This window comes from Calonectris borealis, chromosome 24 (genome assembly GCF_964195595.1).
Source record: "Calonectris borealis chromosome 24, bCalBor7.hap1.2, whole genome shotgun sequence".
Taxonomy (NCBI): domain Eukaryota; kingdom Metazoa; phylum Chordata; class Aves; order Procellariiformes; family Procellariidae; genus Calonectris; species Calonectris borealis.
In genome coordinates, this window is record NC_134335.1 from 8,407,005 (window position 1) to 8,431,466 (window position 24,462).

The following is a 24,462-nucleotide window of genomic DNA, read 5'->3' on the forward strand; positions in this document are numbered from 1 at the left end:
AGTGCCTGGTTTGGGAAAGAATATACTCAAATACAAGATTTTCTAATACTCTAAAATACTGACCTATTAGAGAAAATGAGTGCAAGGTAAGGAGCATCATGCTGCATTTATTGTTAAATGTATGTTTTCATTTCATTCAAACTGGAAAGTAAACAAAGATTGTACCTGCAAAAGAATTCTGATAGCTGTCTTTGTTTCCCAGAGTGAGCATACAAGCACTGCGGAGCTGGTCCTTCATGTACAAGAAAGATTAACTCCTCGTGGAATAACTGGAGAGGAGAGCTGCAGGGATTGCTGAGTCATGGGAGATGGACATTGTGTGATGACATCAGGAGTTCATGATTTGCTTAGGCTAGAAAAGCAAGTGGAAGAAGAGTGGGGTGACTCCTGTAAATGCAGAAGAGGGAAATACCTTTTAGGGACAACAGTTACTAAGCTTGAAGGTGTGGGCACCAGAAAAAATGTGTACCACCTGGCCCTGAGTAAATTTAAGCTGAAAACTGAAAGAAAACTCTTAATGGTGAGAAGATTTGGGTTCTTCAGCAGCCTTCCAATGGAAATAAAGAAAGTAGAAAGCAACCAGCCAACCCTTTATTGCTTAATGAGGAGTTCAGTAAGTTTATGATGGGCCTGGAGATCTCTTCCAATCTGTCCTTCCTCCAAATTAACTGCCTCTTCAGGCATTGTCTGTCAAGGTATGTGTTCCCTTTTCACTTCTTAATTGCTCTGATGTGCTCTTGTTTGAAGGACTGAACTGTTGCTGATCAAGTATTTTGATGGCAAAAAGTGCTATGCTGACAGGATCGCTTCACTTGCAAATTGTGCATAGGTATTTGCTGACCCTTCCCATTTTCTGTCTCCATTTCTTCAGTCACTTCTTGTTACTAGATGCTGCACTTCTGATAGTGCCTTGTCTCTTTGTAGAAGCTTAATACCTTTTGTTCCCTTTTTTATTTAAAAGTAAGAAGTTTAAAAACAAAAAACAAACAACCCCCTCACACACACCTTGTGCCTGCTGACCACAGTAAGGGAAAAAATTAATTCCAGCTGAACCAGCTGGGTTTGAAGCAAGGTGCTCTTTAGGCTGTATTTTTAAGAGAATGAGCTGCTCTTCTACCCTTGAGATAGTGGATGAGCTTGGTTTATCCACCTTGCGTTCCTCTGCTTCTGTTTACTGCTGTTCTAAGAGAGTATTGAAAAAACCTACCCTGTGTATGTTAGCGTGAGATGCTCTCTGAGGGAGAACTTTTGGCAGCATCTGTGGTATTGAATTAAACAGCACAGGTCAGTGTTCCCATGAACTGGACCTTGATCATCTGTAGTGCTAAATCACAGGTACGGGTTTGGCCTATGTCAGCTGAAAAGCTCAACAAATTCCTCGGCACAAGTGGGAATGGGCCAGGGGATTTCCCAATGGGCATTTTGGATGCAGCTATTCTGCATCCAGATTTTGCATAACAAAATGCAAGCAAATGGACAGGGGTAATTGTGCCAGTTGGCCTCATTCCAGGGAATGGTCCCGGGCACATGTAGTTTATTGTTGTAGAGTGAGTTTTGGTATAGTTTAGTGAAAGGAACTTGGGAAATGTGAGTGCATGCTTAGTGAGACCTGGGGAAAGTTACTTGTCTTTGGTGTCTTATCATTACTGAAGGTGGTGTCTCAGCAAGGAAGATGCTTCCCTTTCTCTCACACTGTGGCTGTGGTGCTAGACGTTTGGGCGACAGATTGTCTCCCTCTCTAGGTGATACTCTGTTAAATTGGGCCCTGCATTGCTTCCAAGGCATTCCCCCAAAACCAGACAATTAGTCTTCACGATGAAGAGCAACGACTGTTCTGAGTGCCAGTGCCAGTGTTCATTGCTTTCACTTCTTGTTGTCGTTTTCTGAGCTCCTGAGGTGCAAGGAGGCTGGAGGCGAGAAGCTGTCAGCATCAAATAATGGAGAAAGAACATTTATGTCTCCATTTTACTTTCCTCAATTACAGATTGTATTGGCAGAGCGACAAGTAGCAGGCAGGTTGCCTGGCCAGTGCCTGCGCAGTTCTGGCACAGAGGATCAAGCGCTTCATGCTTCAGAGCTGTCAGGCTGGCACTTTTCACCGCTAAATGCAGCTTTAAATTAAAGCTAAATGAAAATAGAAATTTTGCTTCAGAGCTTGATCATGTCATTTTGTTCCATGCTTTTACTTGTTCAGTGGCTACGGAAGGGAACGACTCCCCTGGTAGGAGCATCCATTGAGTTATAAACGCGTGATATTAGAGCATCTTTGTGTGTATTTGTGCATGAGATCAGTTGCTGTTTTAAAGCTATCCATCTCTGTAGTACATCAAACCTTTGGCAGTAAAATTGTAAATCCACGCAATGGGCTGTTAAGCGCACAAATTCAATTAAGTCCTTCAACCAGTTTTGAAAGCCTCTCCCAGAGGGTACAGAAATGGTTATTTGTGATTCTCTTGCACTGCCTTTTATGGCAGCTTGCTTAGAGTGTCTGTGACAAGTAGTCTTCTGGGGGTTGAACGCTGCACATGGTAGGTTCTTTAAACAAGCAAATGAATAAACTTAAGACTTGGTTTTTCTCTTTTAACAGATCCTACACAAATGGGAGGCCTGAGTAGGCTGCTTTTAGCAGGGGAACATGCCCTGACTGCACAAGAGGTGAGGAACTCTCTTCTCTCCCTTGCCGCGAGCCCTCGGTTTAAAGAGAGCTCTGAAGGGAAATATTTGACCAGTGGGAAATGAAATTTAAGATACATATCTCAGATGGGACTGGAGTGGGAGCCCTGTGATAGGAGTCTTGTGCCCCAACCGTGAATGTAGAGGTTCAGTATTAACTCTGCTGACTGAATATTTGATCAGACCAGGCAAGTCTGCCCCCTGAGGGGATATTGTCACAGGTGGAAGGGTTGAAATACAGTGACTGTGTTAACAAGCAGGTGGTTTGCAAACTCTTTTGGGCAAGGATTTCATATGCTTGTGTAATGCCTCACACAACTGTGGCCTTGGCACGAATAGCAAAATAAATACCTGACAATTTCCATACAGTCAGTGTCATTGTATATACATTCTGAAACCATGCAAGTGCTAACAAGCAATCCAAGTATTGCAGGATATTCCTATTCTCTAAGTCTTTATGTCTAAAAAGAAGTTTGTAGTTCAGTTGCCATCACCAACATTTTGTTTTTACGAAGGAGTCTAGCAAATAAAAGTGTTCCTGCATATCTCCAGTAGTGGAGAGACCTCTGATTTTTCTTTAGACTGATTATTATTTATGATCTATTTTTTGGGCCAGCTTTGAAAATTGTTCAAAAGGTTTTGGGTATGTTGGGTAAAATAGGTAGTCACTGCCGTAAATCTCTAGCCTGGAAAGAAGAGGCGTGGAAGCGAGGAGGGTTTCTTTTTTCTTTTTTTGTTGTTATTGGGAGGAAAAGCAATAATTAACTATCTATATGCGATACCCCCAAATACAAAATGTGTAGTGCATTTGAGATGGATTGCTCCTGTACTGCCAAGACTGAGCCAAGACTCCTCAATGCTTTGCACGCTGGTTTGAGCAGTGGAAGACTTTGTGCAGATGTGGGTACTGGCTTTCTGTGCTGCAGCATGAAAAATAAGAAACACTAGGGTAAGGTTGGCAGAGAAGTGAAAGGAAATTCACTATTTTGTGCTAAAATGAGAATGTCCTGTAGTTTTTAAACTTTAAATCTCTCAGCTTGGAATTTAAAAACTGTTTTTACTATGCTGTTACGTTTAAATGAGGGGGAAGGTGTATTGTAGTCACAGATGCTCGGTTCCATTAAGAGGGTCTATGCCTTCTGAGTTGAGCTTTCTTGGTTGTACATAAAAAGTGCTTCAAGTAGTATGATTTCAGATGGCAGTGAAGGGATAAAATCTACATGTGGATTTAGAGACAAATCAAAAAGGATGTCGTGTGATTGTTTTAGTATATGAACTTTTTTTGATCAGGATTTTCTTTTTTTGAGCAAAAGACCCACTTCCCATGCGCCTATATAAACCACCTATATATTTTCCTTCATAGAAGCATGCAGTATGGCTTGTGATGTAATACTTACTTTATGAATAAGCTGTACTATGCTGTGCTCTTTCGGGCTTGTCATATTCTTTGGAAACCTGGCCCTCCGCATCGAAGAGGCAAGCTGTGTAATCTGCTTTCCCCCAAAATGTTGAGCAAAGTAACTGTCATAAATACAGTCTGAACAAAGCTAGTTGATGGATTTGTTGGCTGTTAGAATCATGACAGGCCATAAATATAGCCCGTACTTATTAATGAGTTATTGTATTTTAATTGTCCTACGCTATCTGAGAAGCAGGTAAGTGTCAGCGCACTTTCCCAGGAAATAAAATTGCGCATCTCCGATTCTTTCAGAGAGCCCCCTATGTAAAATGCATCCTCCAGAACAATCTGGGTGCTTGGTATTCTCAAAGGGACCCAAATGGATGAAGTTCAATCCTCCTGACTGCGTGTCAGCAGGAATTATGTCTCCAGCTGTGCTTCTGTGCACTGAGAAACTTCCTCAGCTTCTTTGCTTGGCGGACCTGCTGTGCTTTCCATTCTCCTTTGCTTCCTTTTGATTCAGTGCTTCAGTGGTGATTAGATACGGAGCAAATATTTCTTAGGCTTGTGTTTCCCCAAATGCGGTAAAGATCCTAAACCTCTTTAGACTTGGGCAACTGAACAGCACTTACGTTGCATTAGAGTTGGTATTGGCGTGGAGTACCCAGGTAACTGTTGAGGTATTTATTGTCAGTGAAGAGACTCAGTAGTTGCTTAATTATGGGAAATACACGTACTGTTTTTATATGCTTCTATATTATATAAGTATGTCATATATCTAAACCCCTGGCATTTCTATTTTAAAAAAGGACAGATGCAGTGTAATTTTTAAAAGAATGCTCTAAATGATATCATGTAGTCTTCATTATTAAAGCGTGTGCATGTATGTGCAAGATGCACATGTATATATGTGGTTCTTAAACTGGGGGACCGCCAGAGTTAAGATTGGTTGTCAACATGCAGTGTGACTGCTTGTGTATATGTATGATTATGCAGACTTGGGTGGCCTTGTAAGCACAGGTTTTAAATACTATTATCATCTTAAAAATTGTTACTGTAAAGGAAGGCAGCACTGGCGTGGTTTGCTCAGAACTTGGGAGAAGATGAAGGAAATGATACTCAGAGGTCTGCTAATCCCACGTCAATGTATTCAACACCCACTGATTTTCTGTCGAGTGGTTAACCCACTGTTAAATGGATGTATGGGGACTTTTCAAGTCGGGTGTTTAATCTTTGAGTTGTCAGAAGCCCAGATGTCGAGTAACAAAGAGAACAGGCGCTGGTGGGAGGACGGGAAGAGGCGTAACAGCGATATTTACAAAATTGCCTTGGGGCTTCAGTCGCCATCTCTGTATGTCGCTGGTTGTGTTGTCAATAGATTAGAGGGTTTTCTTCTGATAATAGAATTCAGTGTCGGTACATGATTGATTTCCAAGCAGTGGCTGGAGTTACTCAGCAGAGAGGCAGGAGAAGTTACAGACTTTACCAGCAGTAAGCAAAGGGCTTGTGTTTCCACCAGGCTTTTGGGTCCTTTCATCACTTAGGCAAGACTGTGGTGCGTATATAAGCATATTTTGTTGGATATCTGAGCAGAAACGCCAGATGGGTCTGCTCCAGCTACTGTCGTTGCACTAGGCAAAGCCTGGCTCCTCTACCAGTTTCCCCCTTATGGCTGCTCTGCACATCAGGACGGCGTTAAAGCCTCGCATCAGTCAGTGAAGGAAGGTAAGCCAGGGGCTGTCCTTTGTCTTCGTTTGGCCTGATCCGTTTTGGAGCAGGTTACGGTAACCTGCAAGGGAAAGGGAGGCTGCAGAGGCGGTATCCTTGTGGTTTCCTTCTCTTGGAGAACAAAAGGTTATCTTGCATGCGATGCCAGGTCTGCGCAGGGTTTTATTGCCCGGGGTGTAAATCAGAAGTGAAAAAATCTCTGGGTGCAACTGAGGGTAAGCCGGGAGGAAGAAAGAGGAGAAGAAATGAGATGCTGAGGACGTTTTATTACGGCAGGAAATGAGACGTATGCAATGGCACTGTCTGTGCATCCACTCTCTCCGGCAATTATTTTAACGCTTTGATCAGGTTCAGCCTGGCAGAAGTTAGAAGTCCTGGAGATAATAAATTTCCCACAAGTCAGGAGTGTGGGGGGAGCAGCTGAGTAGAAGAAACAAGCTCCAATTAGTGCTTCTGTCCAGCAAAGGCAACAGCATTAACCTTTTAAAGATAGCGGAAATTGATAGGAAAAGTATGGTTGTTCTAAGCACAAAATCACCTCTGAGTTACTTACTGGGCACCAAAAATCTGTCCTTTACACACAAAGCTGTAAGAAACTGGGCTTCACACCTCCCATGGCTTGTGGTTCCTGTACCGCAAGGTGAACGGGCCCCAGCACGTGGCCTCAGAGGCAAGGAGAAGGCTCATCCTCTCTGTGCCCGCTCGGGGAACGAGTGCCTTACAGCGCTGGTGTTGCAGATGCTGAGCTGTAATAGCCCCTCTCGGGAGGGCTTCTCCGCTCCCGCACAGTGCTCCTGGGGTGGCGCGGGTCAATGGCTCCCAAATCAGAGCTGGTTTGTGCTGTGCCAGCTCGGGCGCATGTTGACACGTTCACGTGGACGTGCCCCTAGGTAGGAAAAGGAAGCTCCGGTCTCCGTTACGGCGTGTGGGCGGAGTTCAGATGTGCGTGGCCCCGCAGCGCTGGCCTCGGGGAGCGGAGAGGTTTCACACAGCTTCCTCGTTCACATCGCTTCTCCTACGCAAAATAGTGCCCTTTCGTATGGCATATTGAGTAGGCGCTGCTTGCGAACAAACTGCTTCAATTGACACCACAAACTAAGGTACGTAAGGCAGCTGGTGGAACTGCGGAAAATTTAATTTATATGGGGAACTAAATCCCAAGTTTGGCTATTCCTGGGAGAATCCCACCAGCGAAGTGGCCTGAAATAACCAAATGAGCGCTCAGATACGCAAGCAGCATGCTTATATATTTCACATCAGTGCAGAGACTCAGACCTTCAGAGGCGGGTCACTCAACAGCAGCAAGATCGTTATGCGTCTCTGGTACAGTCCACACTGCTGCTGAGGCAGCAGGTTTGGTTAAGGTATCTTATTGGTTAAGGTATCTTAACCAATACAGAAGCATGAGAAAAGCAGTGATAAACATTACATCAGTGAAAACAGTGACACAAACCATTGAAAAAGCAAAAGACAGGCCTTAAAAAGACATTATTTGTAACCCTTTGGGTTGGTGTACTCCCATAGTACGCTGACAAAACATCCTGCTTGGTGTTTAATAAGTATAATGGAAGCATAGATCATAGGAGGCTCTTTTACTGCTTGGTTTTATGGCAGGGAAGAAAAAATTCGACTATGTACGTAAGCGAATAGTCGTGTGGTATAGTTCCTCTTGGCCTGTGGGTGGCTACACTTGGATCTAGTGTTTTCAGGGGAGCATGGGTAGCAGATTCCCGAAGCAAAATACCTCTGGGGCTATTGCTGTGCTTTAGCATGTCGGACAAACAGCAGCAGCAGCAGCAGTACAAGCTGTGTGTGCTGGAGGCCTGCTTATTCTGTGGTGCTTTGTGCTTATGGGCAACAGGGTCTGCAGTTGGTTGTGATGTGATAAGTGCTTGACTAGGTGATAGGTTAGGAACCGGCCTCTGGCTTGCGCAGCTGCTTGCGATGTCACAGGAGTATGGGTAGGTGATAGGGTAGAAGGAGGCACATGGCTCGTTTATGTGCTTGCGAAGTCACATGTGCCTGAGCAGGTGATAAGGCTGGAACCTTCTATGTGCAGCTGCTTATGATGTCACAGGTGCCTGAGTAGGTGATAGGGCAGGAGAAGGCCCCTGGCTTGTGCAGGTGCCTGTGATGTCACTGATGACTGGTTAGGTGGTAGGGCAGAAGCAGGCCCCTGGCTTGCAAAAGTGCTTTTGAGGTAACTGTTGTCTGAGTATCTGAGTGGGAATGAAAGGACACCTGACTTGTGGAGGTCCTTGTGATGTCATAGGTGGTTGAGGAGATGTGAGGCCAGGGGCCAGCCCCTGGGTTGTTCATCTGCTTGTGAGGTCATAGGTGCGTGAGTAAGTGATAGGGCAAGAGCTGGCCACTGGCTTGAGCAGGTACTTGTGATGTCACATGATCCCAAGTAGATGATAGTTTAGGAGCAGGCCCCTGCCCTGTGCAGCTGCTTATGTTGTCACTGATGGCTGAGTAGTTGATAGGGCAGGAGCATGCAGCTGGCTTGTGCAGGTGCTTGTGATGTCGTAGGTCGCTGAGTAGGTGATAGGGCAGGAGCAGGCCACTGGCTTGTACAGGTTTTTTGGAGGTCGTAAGTGCCTGAGAAGGTTTTAGCAGGGGAGCAGGCCCTTTGCTTGCGCAGGTGCTTGTGATGTCTCATCATCCCAAGCAGGTGACAGGGCAGGAGCAATCCCCTGGTTTGTGCCACTGCTTTGGGATGTCATTGGTGGCTGAGCAAGTGTCAGACCAGGAGCAGGCCCCTGGCTTGTGCAGCTGCTAGTGATGTCATAGGCGGATGAGCAAGCAGGATTGGGCAGGAACATGCACCTGGCTTGTGTAGGTGCTTGTGATGTCATAGGTGGGTGAGTAAGTGATAGGTTAGAAGGAGGCACTTGACTTGTTCACGTGCTTGCGAGGTCACATGTGCCTGAGTAGGTGATAGGGCTGGAGCAGGCCCCCCGCTTGTGCAGCTGCTTGTGATGTCACTGGTGGCTCTGTAGCTGTTGTTAGGGCACAAGCATGCAGCTGGCCTGTGCAGGTGTTTATGATGTCACATGTACATGACTACATGAGTACACACGTCTCCACCTGGGATGGGGAAATCCTGGTTACACATGCAAACTGGGGGAGGAGAGGCTGGGGAGCAGCCAGCGGAAAGAGATCTGGGGGTTTGGGTTGATGGCAAGTTGAACATGAGTCAACAGTGTGCCCTGGCACTCCAAAGGGCCAACCGTGTCCTGGGGTGCATCAAGCACAGCATAGCGAGCCGGTCGAGGGAGGTGATTGTTCCACTCTACGCTGCACTGGTGTGGTCCCACCTTGAGTACTGTGTGCAGTTTTGGGCACCTCAATAGAAGAAGGACATCAAACTATTAGAGTGTGCCCAGAGGAGGGCGACCTAGATGGTGAAGGGTCTTGAGGGCAAGACTTAGGAGGAGCGGCTGAGGTTACTTGTCTTGTTCAGCTTGGAGAAGAGAAGGCTGAGGGGTGACCTCATCGCAGTCTACAACTCCCTGAAGGGGGGCAGCGGAGGGGGAGGTGCTGATCGTCTCTCTCTGGTGACCAGCAACAGGACACGAGGAAATGGAATGAAGCTGCATCAGGGGACGTTCAGACTGGATATTAGGAGAAGGTTCTTCACTGAGAGACTGGTCGGTCACTGGAACAGGCTCCCCAGGGAAGTGGTCACAACACCAAGCCTGCCAGAGTTCAAGGAGCGTCTGGAGGATGCTCTGAGTCATATGGTTTAGTTCTAGGTAGTCTTGTGAGGAGCAGGGAGTGGGACTCGATGATCCTTATGGGTCCCTTCCAACTCGAGGTATTCTTTGATTCTTTGAATCTGGAGGACTGAGGAGCACTTCTGGGAGGACTGCTGTCTCATAGAGCGCGACTGCCAGAGGCCTGACTGAATTATTTAATTAGGCTGTGTAAATAATGTAATATTACCTAATTAAGTAATCATATAAAATACAATGAATGCATTAATTGCACCCAAGGAGAATTCCATTTAATACTGCCTCAGGAAAAAAGGGAAAGGAGAGAAAGGGCGAAAAATGAAGAGACTGACACAAGAGGAGGGGGTTAAGTACATCTGAGATTATGAATTTGAAGCCTCATTAGGAGTACTTTAATGACACTGCTCCCAATTTGTATTCTATTTCCACTACATAATTTGAAGGTTTTTATTATGATAATACTGTTTTGGGCATCGTTAATACATAAGTTATGCACTGTTGTTGTTAAAGAAATAGCAGGCACTAATGATGACCAATTAGTGATCTAAAACGTGGTTTGAAAATTTAACTTCACTTTTTATTAATCAAATCTAATGTGCACTATTTTTACTTTTATTATTGCTCTAATTGGTAATTAATAATAATTAATTATAATTATAGTAGTAAATAGATAGTCTTCCGTTATCTCCAGTGAGTTGTTTTTAATCCCTGCATTTAAACGTAGCCATTATAGTGACTCATTTTTATTTCTCTTTACTTAAAAATCTGAAGCTTTGATTTCTATTTTTCAATTACTATTTAGTAATTTCTTTAATTACTATTTCTAAGCAGGAGTCGTCATTGCCTCTGAGCCTACTCAAAGGTATGTTATAATTTAAAGCATTAGACTCCCGATTCCTTTTCCAATTCTAGTTCCGTTTTAAATTCTAAAAGTCCATTATTTTGTTTCCAGTTCCAGGGAGTCATTAATGTCAGCAATTTATTTTACAACGTCTCTGTTCAAATTTAGCTATTAATGGCTCCCAATTAATTTTCTATCTTTGTCACTTAAAGTGAATGTCTAAATTTATTTTTCTTTGTTATTACAATACGAATTGGGAATAATTACTGCCTGGTCCGCTAAGTAATCGTTCCAATTAAATTTTGTCGTTCCTCCTAAATAGTATGTCTTTTCGTTATTTACACTCTAACATTTTAATCGTTAGTTTACTACCAAGTGAGATTAACTAGTGCCTGTGATTTTTTAAATTTTTTTTTAATTTCTAATTAATTTTTTTATTTTTTAATTTTTGAATATTAACTAGAGTTATTCCCTGCAGATCTTTCTCCCGATTACTACTCTATTATTTATGTTCTGCTATTTGTACCTTTATAGTACAAATTGGGAGTATTACCATCTGTCAAGTTTTGAGTAGTAGCTAGAGTAGATGAGACACATGATTTACTGCCAAAGACTATGCCAGTGACTGTTTTTCAAGTTTTTATTCTGAATATTTTCAAGTAAATAATAGGTAGTAAAAATTAAAATAACGGAAACCCAGGAATTTGAATTCCCAGGCAAAACAACCGGAGCACCTGGGTGTGACCAGAGGTGGGACGAGAGCTGTGGTCCTGCTCGGCCACTCGATGACTTTGTACCTCAGCTCCAAAGTTTGAAGCTCCGAGCACCTGCTCTCTGCTCTCCTACAGCTCCTCCACCCCTTTTTTCCAGGAAACCCCAATTCCCGGGGGAACGAACACATGCCTGACAGATACACTGCAATGTCAAACTGCGAGTGGCAGGGCTGTGCCGTCAACAACAAGGGCACCTTACCATCGCCACTATGCCATCAGGAGCATCCGACCAACACAGCGCTGCCCGTCGCCACTGGCCAGGATATTACAAAATCACCCCTAGCAACGCAAATAGATATATATAGGTATCTCAAAATATTACAAATTACTAACAGCAATCGATAATATAGTGTCAATCAAAGGCAGTGGCAGCAATCAGTAATAACAGTCATCAATCATACAGAAACAGTGAGTAACAGCAACAACCGCGTAGGTCTGTACCATTGCAGGTTACTATAAACTGATCATTAGTGGAGCGATTCATCAACAATTTAGCAGCAGGTACAAGAGATTACTTATATGGAGAGAGATATATATAATTGATGTATATGATGAAGCAAATTAGATTTCAGAAGGGCCCCAACCATCCCAGAGGTTGGGAGGACAAACAGGATCACCCCCTGTGCTGTTAACACACCCTCAGTGGTGTGAATGGGGCCAGGACATGCCATATAAGGCAATACTCCCCCAATGAGTCATGCCCATGAGTCACCCCCCTCATTATCTCTGCTAGGCTAGATAGAAATAGGTGTCCTTAAGTAATACTGAAAAAATAATAATAAAAATAAGGTTTCAAGAGTAAAGAATAAGATGGATCCGGAGAAGATCTGGCATCTCCTGGAAGCCTACCTCAAGCCATCCACACTTGGAGGGAGAGAGAGGAACGTGTTTCCAACCGCAGGCGTCCTTCTGCATGACTACAGCCAACTCATGTCATGCTCAGATTTCTCTGTAGACCTTGGCAAAGATGTTCAGAAGAAAAAGAAACAGAACAAGGAGAACCAGAGAACAAACGGAGCATGACCTGTGATCTGAACAACCAGCTTGGTGTGAAAACAGGGAATACTGACAGCGATCCAATCAGAGGAGCTGGCATCAACACCTTTTTGCTTCCTGATGCTGAGAGAGATTGAGGAAAGGACGTAATTGTAAACTGCCGAAAACTGTAGAAATGTGAAGAGAGCATCTGTGGAGAACTCGGCCACGTGAACCGCATAGTACCGTCGCAGCAATCATTAATGATTAGCACGAGACGACGGAACACTTGGAAAATTTCATTAGCGCCACAAGAAGTTAGGTGGGATAGAAACACTCAGGACACTGGCTTCACATTTTTTTCATGCCCACCTCTCTGAGCTTAAGCTGAAAGTGATATTTCCTACTGCGCTGCAGTGGAGAAGTTTCCATGTTGCCAAACACCAGCCCCATCTCCAACCCCTGCCTGGAGACAACATTGCCCATTGGCCAAAAAACTCAAATTTTAAAACTCTGCTGCAGAAATGAGCTTCTCCGTGTTAATGGAAGCTGGCAGGGGGAGCAGATGGTCAGGCAGGAGAAGTGGCCCAGAAGGTGACCACAGAGGTCTGGAGATGGTGGTCAGCCACCACCAGACAGCAATGAGGGAGTTCTCCATCACGGCCGCAAACCAGACTGAGAAAACAAACCGTAAGACAGGAATCTCCGTTTCTGGGAGGTTTCCAAATCCTAAAAAAGTAAGCTCAGGGGAAGTTGTTTCATTTTCTTTTCCCTCTTTCCTGCACAAGCTCTTCCTGATGAGAAGATGAGAAGAAGAGGTGAAGTGATAAAATTATGGTTTCTGTGAAGCTTGAGTAAATCCCAGACTTTTAACTTCGGGGCACTGGGACATGCTGGAGAGCAACAGGGAGATCCCGAGCGGATGTAAGGGCGAATGGTTGCCTTGGGGTGCCCCAAGAGGACCCAAGTCCCCAGGGGCCACGCTCCCCCTCCTGCCCGGGCGGTGGGTCACAGTGGATCCCTTTGTGACCCCCTGCTTTTTGACCCCCTGGCACTGCATATAGCCAGCATGGCCCTACCCCACAGTGTCCGGCAGAACAGTGACGGGACAGGGCAGGAGCGTGGAGCTGGCGAGGAGCCCGCCCAAACGCAGCCTGTGTCTTTTCCCGGCAGCCTTGAGGCATTTCCCCAAGGCTTCCCCTTTCCCCATCCCCACCCGCTTCCTACATCCCTCAGGATGGCGGAGGGACCCCCAGGCTGCCCCATTGTGGCCTGGGAGGAGGTGGGGGCTCCCCAGGAGAGCAGCTCTCCACCGGAGCCCGATGAGGTGTGTGTGATCCAGCCGCTGCAGGCAGGTGAGTGAGGGGCTCCAGCATTGGATCCTCCATCCCCAAGACCCCCTGGGAGACTGAGCCCAGGGAGCGGGCATGGGGATGAAGGGCAGAGCTCCTTCCTCTGCCTGCTCCTGCCTGCAGCTCTGCTCCACAGCTCTCCCTGCTCTCCTCCTTCGCTAGATGCCAGCTGGCTAGCTGTGTATGAAGAGGAACAGGAAATGGTGGACTTCATCCAGGCTTTTCTCAAGAGCTCAGAAAAGGTAACCGCAGCTATTTCAATTGCTGCTGTGCCAGCGCCTCGTGATGGAACCCCCCGGCTCTGCTGCCTGCTGCTGGCTGGGCAGAGCTGCTCTCCCGCACGGCTCTGCACCCCCAGTGCTCTGGTCCCGCTGGCCGTGTCTCCCCCTCTCACACTCCCCCTTTGTCTCTCTGTCCCCTGGCTGCCAGGAGGAGACCAAGAAGGTGTGGTTCCTTGAGTGCATCTGCACCCTCTGCAGAGCTGCCAGGCACAAGGGCTTGTTACAGGGCCTGGATGTCTTCTGCCACAGATTTGAGCTGGCCAAGAGCATCAAGGTGAGGGGACACCCAGAGGGTCTGGGGAAGGGGGCAGGGCCCCCAGTCACTGGCACGCTGCGAGGACAGCATTTGGGCAGGAGCAAAGGTGCATGGACACCCCAAGGGGACTCGGGTACCGCTGAGAAGCCCTGCCAGCGAAGACCCCAGCACTGGGGGTGGTAGGGACCACACTGGGTCTGCTGGCACTGGGTGCTTGTGACTGCCAGGTCCCTTATCTCGATTGTGCTCTGCAGGCACTGCTGGAAGAGGAGCCCAGGGACCACCTGTGCACGGCGGTGCGGCAGCTCGCCATGAATGCCATTGCCGCCTTGAGGTACCTGCCCATCCCTCCTGGGGACCCCTGCCCCGGAGATCCATGTCCACCTGCCCGAAGCCTCGAGGCACTGCTTCCAGCACCAGTGTCTGACAGACCTCCCTCTCTCTTTGCAGCTCGGTGGAGACGGTGCTGGAGGGCCAAAAGAAAAGCCTCATACATGCCTGCTTCACCAGTGTCTTCTCGCTTCCTCCAAAAGAGGACATGCAGGACCTGGATGCTTCTCTCTACTTCCAGGTAAGCGCTGGGTGAGCCCCCAGTCCCTCTGGGCTGCTCCCTGGCTGCCTGGTGCCAGGACTGGAGATGCAAGGCAGGTCAGGGTCTCGGTTTTGCTTTCCCACCCTCATCCCTTCATCCCCCTCCCGTGGGCCCGGCCACGTCCAGGCTTGTCTGCCCCGAGGCCTCCCCCAGGCGCCACAAGGCAGCGCGGGTGTCCTCCTTGGTGCTGGGAGTTCAGATCCATCTCCTGGGGGTGAGAGGGACTGCCGAAAGATGCCACCACCCTTTGTCCTCCTTGCAGACCCTGGATGCCATGGACAGCATGCTATGTGCGTTGGCGTTCAGCTCTCCTGCCTCCGGCCTCAGCGAGGAGCTGGAGACTATCTTGAAGGTGTGACATTGGCAAAGAGCAGGTTTGGCAGGGGCTGTTCATCACCCTGGAGGGAAGAGACTGTCCACTCTTAAGTGGACGGTCCCCACCCCAGTGCCACGCAGGGTGCCCACCTCCCCTGAGGGAGCTGGGGGCTGCCCACTGTGCTCTTCTGGAGCCTGGCAGCCCCTGGCTGCAGTCAAAGTCCCTTTCCCCTCCGCAGACTCCTCTTGTGTCATGGTAAAGCCTTGCCAGCTCAGGCCCCCAAAGCTTTCCTTGCACCAAAGCAATGGGAGGAATTCCACCCTTCTCCTGTGGCACCGCAGCGGTGGCAGCTGGTGCTGCCGTCCCCCCACTTCCCAGTCCACTCTGCTTTCCTCCCCAGACCCGAATGGGACAGAGACCCACTGGGACCTCCCCGTCCTGCATGGGGAGCCCGGCCCTGAAGCTCTCTTCTCCTGGCTTCCCAGGGGGCCATACCCCTGAGCCTGGACTATGTGAGTCCGGCCAGGAGTTCAGCAGCACTGCTTCTGCTGGAATGGGCGTCAGCTCCCGGGGCAGATTGGCAGTTTCTGTCCTCTCCTCCCAGATGCTGCTGACCTTCACCAACTCCAAAAGTGCAGCTGTGCGCGCAAGGGCCTTGAGGAGGATTCAGAAGCTGAGCCATTTGCTGGCCAGATGTTCCTCACTGGAGGTAAGGAGCCAGGCAGCCTCCAGCCAGGACATCTCCCCTTCCCTGTGCACCAGAGCAGCCTGCAGTTCAGGTTCCTGCCAGGCATAGGGGCACTCAGCAAGGCTCTGCCCTGAAGCGAGGGTCTTGGTCCCATGGGCTCCTCTCCCCAGTCCCCTATCTGCCAGGAGCCAGAGCTGCACCCAGCCGTGTGTGGGACAGGACTGCCCCAGGAGCATGGTGGGAGCTGCCCAGCTCTAGCTGCTTTGAGAGCCAGGGCCAGCAGGGCCCTGCAAAGCTTTGACTTGAGATCCAGCCCTGGGCACACCCTTGGGTTCAGGGCTTCGGCCCCAACTGCCTCGCCTCAGCCCTTCTGCTGTTCTGCCTCCCTCCCCCAGGCCTGGCAAGATGAGTTCAGCCGTGGCTGCTACAGAGAGATCCAGATCCCCATCCTGGGACAGCTGCTGGGATGTCTCATCCTTCTCAGCTCTTGCAAGGAAGAAGAGAGCAGCCATGTGGCTTTGGATGCTCTTTATTCCATCTACAGATTCATCTGTCAGCAAGAAAGTAAGAGGAGCTGTGTCGTGGGCTGCATCCCTCCACACACGGACATCCGATACGTCTGTTCATTTTCCTGAGCATTGCGATGGACCGTTCTTGTGCTTACTGGAGGCTCTCTGTGAAAGTCTGCCAGCTTCCCTGTCCTCCCTGGCCCTTTGCAGCTGCTTCCCATAGGATCCCAGCTATCGTTTTCCTGCAGAAGTGGAGTGCTCACCTGAAGTCCAGGATCTGCTATCTGCTGCTCTGCTTCCTCATTCCTTTCAGGATCTCGAGCCCCACTGTTTTGTGGTCCTCACAGCCACAGCTACCATCAATTACCACGTCCTGAAACCAATTCTTCCCTCTCATTGAACGGCAGATCAGGCAGGGCATCACCCCGGCTGGTCCCTCCAATGCCTGTAGCAAGAAGCTGTCCCTGACGCCCTCCAGAAATCTTGACCGCTTGCATCCTGCCATCTTGCAATCAGGGCGTGTGACTCAGAGTCCTCCCCGAGTGCTTGCAGGAAGACTTCATCCACTTCCCCTCCCCGAGCGGGGGGGCTGTAACACGCTGCCACCACCATGCCACCAGCACCGCCTCTCCACTGCTCCTGACCCCCACGCTCTCTCCCAGACTGTTGATTGTCCCCCGTGCGTGCTCTCCTTCCACTTTCCCAGGCCCTGAGCATCTGCAAACATACACTTGAGGCAGGTGCCTCTCATCCATCTGCATTGTTCCTGAGATCCCTCTTGTTCCCTTTGCTTTACACTCCTGCCCACCACCTCCTCCCCTGACTGTGGGTCATAACACCCCTCCTCGGCCATTCCTAGCCTAAAGCTCTTTTCAGCGTTTGGTAAGCTTGTTGGCAAAGATGCTACATCCTACCAACTGCTCTGTGTTTCCCCCTCTCCATTTAGGTAGGATGCTCTCAGAGGACAATCCAGACCATCAAGAGATCCAAAGGGAATGGGAAGCTGAGAGCACCTCCTCAAGTTCTTTGCTCCACAAAGCCATCACTCTGACCACGGTAATGAGCTCCTCCCTTGCTGGGACACTTGTCTGTGGCATCAGCAGGAGACTTGTGTGAGCAAAGGGACCCAGAATCAGCGGGGCTGGCATGGCCTCACTGTCCCTGGTGAGAGGGTTCCTGCTGTCCCCAAGCAGGGACTCCAAGGGCTGCACTCCAGTGTCCCAGCAGCAGCTCCAGCCCTCCTGGCCACCAGCAAGCCCTGGTTCTCTATAGGGCCAAGCAGAACCATCAGGGCAGTCATGTGATGTGTCTTCCCTTCCTCCCTTCCTTCCTCCCATAGGTGTGTAAAAATTACTTCTGGCCTTCTGAGAAGACAGACATCGTCGCCACGGCCATTGAAGCCATGAGGGACTCTAGCACCTATGACAAGCAGGTGGCCAGCAGCATGCTGAACATGGCCATGAGAGAACCTGCCTCCTGGCTGACAGATGTAAGCAGCCCCTGGCTGGATTGCCCTGCCCTTGAGCCCTTTCAAGCCTTGTGCATTGCCCTGCCTTTGCCCTGCCTTGCCTTTCATCAGGCACCTGAAGACATTTTAAGCCACCAGAGACGTTTGGGAAGTTTCAGTGGTGGCAGCTGAGGAAACAGCTGCACTCCAGTGGCAGCACCATCCTCACCTGTGTCCCCTCCAGGTGCCAAGCATCGTGAGGTGCATCCATGAAAGCATGAAGTACACCAGCACAGCGTCAGCCTGGAAGAGCCTGTGCGCCCTACTTATTCTGCTGGCCTGCGAGTACCCCAAGGAACTGGCCTGCAGTATGGCAATCAACGTTCCACCATATGACAGGTATCGGTCCCGACAGCCCCTAGGGCTTGTTCCACGTGGCGAGAGGGGCCCAGAGACTCTCTGGCTGCCAGACCCACAGAAAACTGCAGGACATCCCCCAGGAGCAGGGCCCTCCATCCCACCACACTTTCCAGCCCTGGTGGGTCATCCAGGCCTGCAGCAGCCAAAGCCAGCCAAGCCAGAGTCCAGAGCCACCACGCTCCTCCCTGCCCCACGGGGACCACCACCTCAGCCCTCTCCTGCTTGCCCCCACGCAAGGGGGGCAGGCAGGGCCAGGACTGCGAGACAGCCCGGGACTGGCTGGGCTAGCCTGGGCACGGTGCCATGGCTGAGGCGGCCCTGCTGACAAAATGCTCTGTGCTCGGCAGCGACGCCCTGGCCATGTGGGAGATGGTGTTCTTCCAGAACAAGGCACTGAATGAGTTCTTGATTTGGCTGACGATGATCGTTGATTCGCAGAAAGGGCTGCGCCGCAAGCAGATAAGCACCGCTGTGTTGCACGCCTGCGACATTCAGGCGGCGGTAAGTGACCAGACCCGGCCTTGCTCACCCTCAGGGACGTGTCCAGCCGGGGACAGGAGACACTTGTCACCGCCCGCGTGTCCTGCTTTCTTTGTGCCAGCTCTTGCTCTCCAATCGCTCCTTGGAGGCGTGAGAGCAAGAGACTGCTGATGGTCGGAGGACAGGAGGAATCAGCAAAGACACTGTGCGGTCCTCCACGGGCAGGGCTGCCCCCAGGACGGGCTGCCTGGCCCCGGTGCCCTTGCCCTGAGCTGCCAGTGGGAAGCAGGAGCCCCGCAGGCTCTGCCCATCTCTCACCTCCATCTTCGTTTCAGGTGCAAGACTGCACCAACAGTCGAGGGCTGGGTTTTCGCTCCCTGCCACTCCTCCAGGAGCACCTGAGGAGTCCAAACCCGGGGGCTCGCTCGCTGGTGCTCATGGGTCTCATGACCCTCTCGGAGAGACCTGAGATGGTGAGCAAGGCGTCAAGTTGAGCCACGTTGGCCAACACGGTGGCTTGGCCTTGGCTGGGAGTCAGGAGCTGGGGTGATGGCTCCCAACACCCTCCTTGCCGTTGACGGGGCTGGTGGGTGCCTGGGGGAGCTTTCCAGGCCTGGGGGGTTACCAACCCATCGTCCCCTTTGGGCCGGTCAGAAAAGGGGGTGGCTAAGCAGGGGACAGGGAGTCTTTGCTCTCCTGCCCTCCCTGCCCTACCCCTGCTTTCCCACATACCACGGCCACCACCAGCCAGGAGGCTGCTGCAGAGCGATTCCTGCACCAGAAGCCGGAGGGGCGGCTGGTGCTGAGTGACCAGAGTATGTTTGCCAGGGTGGTCTCTGACCACTTCACAAAGGGGAAATTCTGTGCTTCATCCAGGCAAGAAAAATTCAGGTCCTGCTGCCAGACGTTGTGCAGACCCTGCAGGATGCCAACAAACACATCAGGATGAAGGCCCTGCTGGTCTTCCAAAGCGTGGTGGGTCATATGGAGAGGACGAAGGCCAGCCACGTCGCTCTTCAACTCTCAGGGAAGCTCTTGCCGCTCTTTGATGATGTAAGGCTGCTGCAGGAGCCTGAGCCCTGCAGATGGACGCTCGTTGATGACAGCTGCCCTTCAGCCCAGCCCTGTGGTCATGACCTTTTCCCCTCCTTGATTCCTCGAGAGATGTCTTCTGGGCTCTGCAGCCCACCATGGCTTCTCCCTGAAAGGCTGATGCCTCCGGGCGACCCGAGACCCCTGTGCTGGAGCCCAGCCTGGCCCCCATGCAAAGCATCTGCAGGCCAAGAGCTGCTCTCCAAGCCCTGAGGGCTCCCCCAGCTGCGTGGCCATGCAGCTGTGTGCAGGATCTGACCCCGGAGCATCTCCCCTCCTATCGGCCGTGGTAATGCCCTTGCTCATCATGTCCTGCCCTCCTGTCCTCCTCCCTACCAGGAGTGCAGCCAGCTGCGAGAGCTCTCCATCCGCCTTTTCAAAGACCTGATAAAGGCTGTGGTGTGCTGCGACAAGAGGAGGATGAAGAATAAAGTGTGGAGGGGGCTAGTCCCACTCCTCTTCCACATGAGTGACCAGACCCAGAGCGTGGCTAAGGTGCAGATTTCAAAGCTGGCCAGTGATATGGGGAAGGGTGTGATGACACCACTGGCGTGGTCTGGGCATTGTGGGCAAGGGCTGTGGGCAGCTGGCATGGACATTTCCCAGACCTGCCCTACCTGGTCCAGCAGGTCTCAGCAGCAGCAGCAGCCCGTGGCCAGGAAGGCCTGAACGCACCCTAAGGGCTTCCCAGATTTCCCTGGAGCTGTTGGAAGCCAGCGCTTTGAGCCCCTACCCCTGCCCCCAGGGTTGTGCACAAGAGTATCCCAGATGTTTAGGCCAGGACGTATCCCAGCTCCCTAAGGGCAGGATCACCCCAGGTCTCAGAGCTCTGCCCACCTGGAACCGGGGCAGCCCCGGCTGAGGAGCCAAGTGTATCCATTGGGGGATGCCCGTGGGAGGTGCTGCTGGCTCCATCCTGCCCCAGTGTCTCTGGGACTGTGGCCCTCATCGCCTACAGCCATGAGCCCACAGCTCTTGAGAATCTGCTCTGCTGGCTGGCAGCATGAGATACCTGAGGTGGTGGCTGGGAATGGCTGGCAGCTGGGCCAAGAGGAGATGGACGCCAGGTCTCCTTCTCCAGGCCATGGTTCCATCTCCCAACCTCTGCTGCTCTGCAGGTCTCTGAGGAAGCCCTCCTTGCCGTGGCAGAGATCCTGAAGTGGGAAGAGCTCAAGGACCTGATTCAGGCACAGCAGACGTGGAGGATCACAGAGTGCTTGGTGAGGACAACCCCCAAGCCCCAGGGCCCATAGCCTGGAGCTGTGTCGTCCTTCCCTGCCTCCAGCACAGAGGCCCCAAGGGCTCTTCTCCAGGGCGCTCTCCCCTCCCTGTCCCCCAGGGTGTTGAAGGAGACCCCAGCCCATCTGGGCCCTGGTAGATGGACAGAGGGGTCTCTGGACCCCCAGACCCCCTCTGCCTGTGGCGCTCTCTGGACCTCAGCCCCACAGGGCTCTGCCAGGGACATGGGAATGGTCTGGGTGGGAAGGGGATCACTGGGACGAGGGACTGGTCTGGCCGACTGGGGAGGATCCGTGCCAGCCCCATGCCCTTGCACTCTCTCCAGCTGGTGAAGGACAGGAGAAGGGTTGAAAAGTACCTGCATCAGAGCATGCCATACCTGAAGGACGCTCAGGCCAGCTTGCGAGAGGCAGCCATCAAGTTCATCGGTGAGCCACAGCCCCCGGGGTCCCTCTTCTGGCAGCCTGGCCCCCATCCCCGCTGCTGTGCTGGCAGCGAGGGGCAGCTGGAGACATGCTGGGGAGCGGGAGGTCTAATGGAGCTCTCTGCTCAGGGCTTGCCGCACGGCACTCCAGGAACCAAAGCAAGGAGGAGCTGAGTGAGATCTGCCGTGGTGCGTATGACCAGGGCTAGTGGGGCAGGGGACGGAGCCTGGCCAGGGTGCTGCCTTGCCTTGCCCTGCGCCAGGGAAACGCTCCCGGGGTATAGGAGCATCTCAGGAGCATCTGAGGCATTCCTGACCAGCAGCTTCCAGTTCATCCATTGGTCCCACCTGTTCGTCCTGGCCAGGGAAAGAGATGGGTGGGGCTGGCACGGTCTGGAGGGGCTGCCTGGGGATCTCTGCAGGTGAGGTGTGGGCGAGTTAATCTCGGCTCTGTTTCCGTCTGCCGCAGCCCTCCAGGCCATGGAGGAGGACAGTGAAGCCTCCATCTGCTCCCTGGCAGCTCAGACGGTGCTGATCCTGACATCTTCAAGGGCGCGGCACTCGTTATCGCGGTCCCTGTGGGTGCTGCGTTGCTGGCCCTGCTGAACCAGACAGAGGTGCATCTCTCCTGGGGGAAAAGGGATGTATTTGATTAAAGCTGCTACAAAAGCTCAGTCTTGTGGTGTTCTTCCTTCAGACAGGAAGCACCCCCAGCGTGCCGAGCAGACAGTGTCATTCCTGGCCTCTGCCGCCAGGAGGGAGGACGTCAAATGCCCAGCAGCAGAGAGCTCCTCACCACCCTTGGGTAGGAGCTCCCCGCTCGGGGGCCAAGCCCCAGCTGTCACCTTGGGGTCCCTGGGGACACTCTGCTGTGCTGGAGGTCCCCTCCCCCAGCATGCCCTGGGGTGAGGGACTACCTCTTCCAAACCTCTGAAGAGGAAAAGTTTGGACCGTAGGGATGTTCCTGGTTCTTCCTTCCCACGCTGCCCATCATCCAACTCTGTCTCCTTGGGATCAGCAGGCAGATGACGTTGAGGGCTCCAACCATTCCCTTTGGCCAAAAAAACAGCCACCCTATGCAGGCCTTTGTGAACCTGTCCATTGGTAACAATCAATGTGAGCAACTTCACCATCAGATGTCGTGAAGCCAAAACCACCGTGAGGGAATCTGTCATCTTTTCAAGCAGCGTAAGCTGTCGCCAGAAGGCAGCTGATGAACTTGAAGTGTCTTGGACACGTGACTCGTCCCAATGAAACACAGCAAGAAGCTCTGTGAGAGACAGTAAGCAGAGGGCATCTATGACCTGGAGAACTTTGTGAGCCAGTGGAAAAGGAGAACCGCATCAGCATCTCCATCTTCTCCTTATCCTGTTTGGGTTGCTTCAAGAGTAGCACAAGATGTCAAAAGACCAGCCAGAAATGTAAGAATAGTGACCAGGTGCTGGTTGTTGGGTCTTGTGGGTGCTGGGCGTGTGCAGGTGCTGGGCACGTCCGGATGCTGTGTGCTCGGCACTTGGGGTTCTGGGTGGTGGGCAGTGAGGGTGCGCACCAAACACCCACCATCCAGCACGCCCACAAGTCTCACACCCAGCACCCGCAGTGGCAGGAACCAGCATACCCAACACCCAGCTTCCAGCACACCCCCTGCCCAGGACCTGCATACGCTGCATTGAACCCAGCACCCCCAGCACCCGGTAACCGATAGCCCCAGCGCCCAGCACGCCAGGGTCCAGCAACCAACACACGCACACGCCCAGCACCCAGCACCCCCACCGCCCAAAACCCAGCACCCCGACGTGCCCAGCACACAGCAGCCCCAGGTACCACCACCCCCAGCGCCAAGCACCCAGCACCACCATTGCTCAGCACCTGGACATGCCCAGCACCTAGCACCACCCCCCCCAGTGCCCAACACCCAGCACCCACACATACCCGGCACAACCAGGGCCCAGCACACAGCACACGCACATGCCAGGAATCCAGCACCCTCACAGCACAGCACCCAGCAACCCCAGCACAGCCACCCAGCACCGCATATGCCCAACACCCAGCACTGCATATGCCCAGCACCCGGTACCTCCAGCACCAAGCATCCAGCACCAAGACATACCCTGCACTCAGTTTTGCATATTGCCGAGCAATGCCAGGGCCCAGCACCCCCAGTACCTAGCACCCAGCACTCCCACTGCCCGGTATCCAGCATCCCGACATGCCCAGCACACAGCACCCGCACCGCCCCACGCTGCCAGTTCCCAGTACCCAGCACCCAGACGTGCTCAGCACCCAGCAACACAGGGGCACAGAACCCAGCACCCCGAAACCAACCACCCCAGCGTCCAGCACCCAGTACACCCAGGGCCCAGCAACCAACACCCGCACATGCCCAGCACCCCCACCACCCAGCACAGGGACATGCCCAGCACCCAGCACACCCAAAGACCATCACCCCCAGCGCCAAGCACCCAGCACCACTGTGCCTAGCACCCAGACATGCCCAGCACCACCACCGCCCACCACTGCCAGCGCACAGTACCCAGCACCCGGACATGCCCAGCACTCAGACATGCCTAGCAGGCAGCTTCCCTGCTCCCCATCGCCCAGAACCTCCAGTGCCCAGCACCCAGCACCCGGACATGCCCAGCGCCCACCACACAGCACCCACACTGCCCAACACCCACACATACCCAGCACAACCAGGGCAGAGCACACAGCACACGCACGTGCCAAGAAACAAGCACCCCCAGAGCACAGAACCCAGCAACTCCAGAGCACAGGCCCAGCACCGGATATGCCCAGCACCCAGTACCCAGCACCTCCAGCACCAAGAGATACCCTGCACTCAGTTATGCATAGTACCCAGCAATACCAGGGCCCAGCACCCCCAGTACCTAGCCCCTAGCAACCCCACTGCCCAACACCCACCACCCGGACATGCCCAGCACACAGCACCCCCACCCCCAGTGCCCGGTACTCAGCACCCAGACATGCCCAGCACCCAAACATGCGCAGTACCCAACGCACCAGAACACAGGAAACCAGCAACCAACATCCCCAGTGATCAGCACATAGCACCTGGACATATCCAGCACCCAGCACCTGCAGCAGTCAGCACCCAGCACCCCCAGTGCCCTGCACCCAGCAACCAAACACCCGACATCCAGCACCTCCACAGGTCTCATACCCACCACCCCCATTGCCCAGAAAACAGCATACCCAAAAACCAGCATCCAGCACTCCCAC

At 52.0% G+C, this 24,462-nt stretch overlaps 2 protein-coding genes across 3 annotated transcripts; both read left to right on the forward strand.

The window, feature by feature from the left end:
• Nucleotides 1-13,362: 13,362 nt before the first annotated feature.
• Nucleotides 13,363-18,621, forward strand: LOC142092526 (uncharacterized). The gene is made up of 10 exons (XM_075172666.1): nt 13,363-13,481; nt 13,641-13,720; nt 13,908-14,033; nt 14,466-14,586; nt 15,528-15,632; nt 17,067-17,176; nt 17,460-17,609; nt 17,812-18,219; nt 18,426-18,488; nt 18,589-18,621. The coding sequence occupies exons 1-10, from the start codon at nt 13,364-13,366 to the stop codon at nt 18,619-18,621; spliced, it is 1,314 nt and encodes a 437-aa protein (XP_075028767.1). The 5' UTR covers nt 13,363.
• A 244-nt stretch (nt 18,622-18,865) lies between these two features.
• LOC142092575 (maestro heat-like repeat-containing protein family member 7) lies at nt 18,866-21,878 on the forward strand. 2 transcript variants are annotated; one of them, XM_075172719.1, is made up of 7 exons: nt 18,866-18,940; nt 19,344-19,520; nt 19,899-20,054; nt 20,678-20,779; nt 21,124-21,226; nt 21,352-21,411; nt 21,692-21,878. In XM_075172719.1, exons 1-7 carry the CDS (start codon nt 18,905-18,907, stop codon nt 21,826-21,828), a joined length of 771 nt encoding a protein of 256 aa, XP_075028820.1. In that variant the 5' UTR covers nt 18,866-18,904; the 3' UTR covers nt 21,829-21,878. The 2 variants fall into 2 exon arrangements, with proteins under 2 accessions (XP_075028820.1, XP_075028821.1); XM_075172720.1 differs by lacking the exon at nt 21,352-21,411.
• The last annotated feature ends 2,584 nt before the right edge of the window (nt 21,879-24,462 follow it).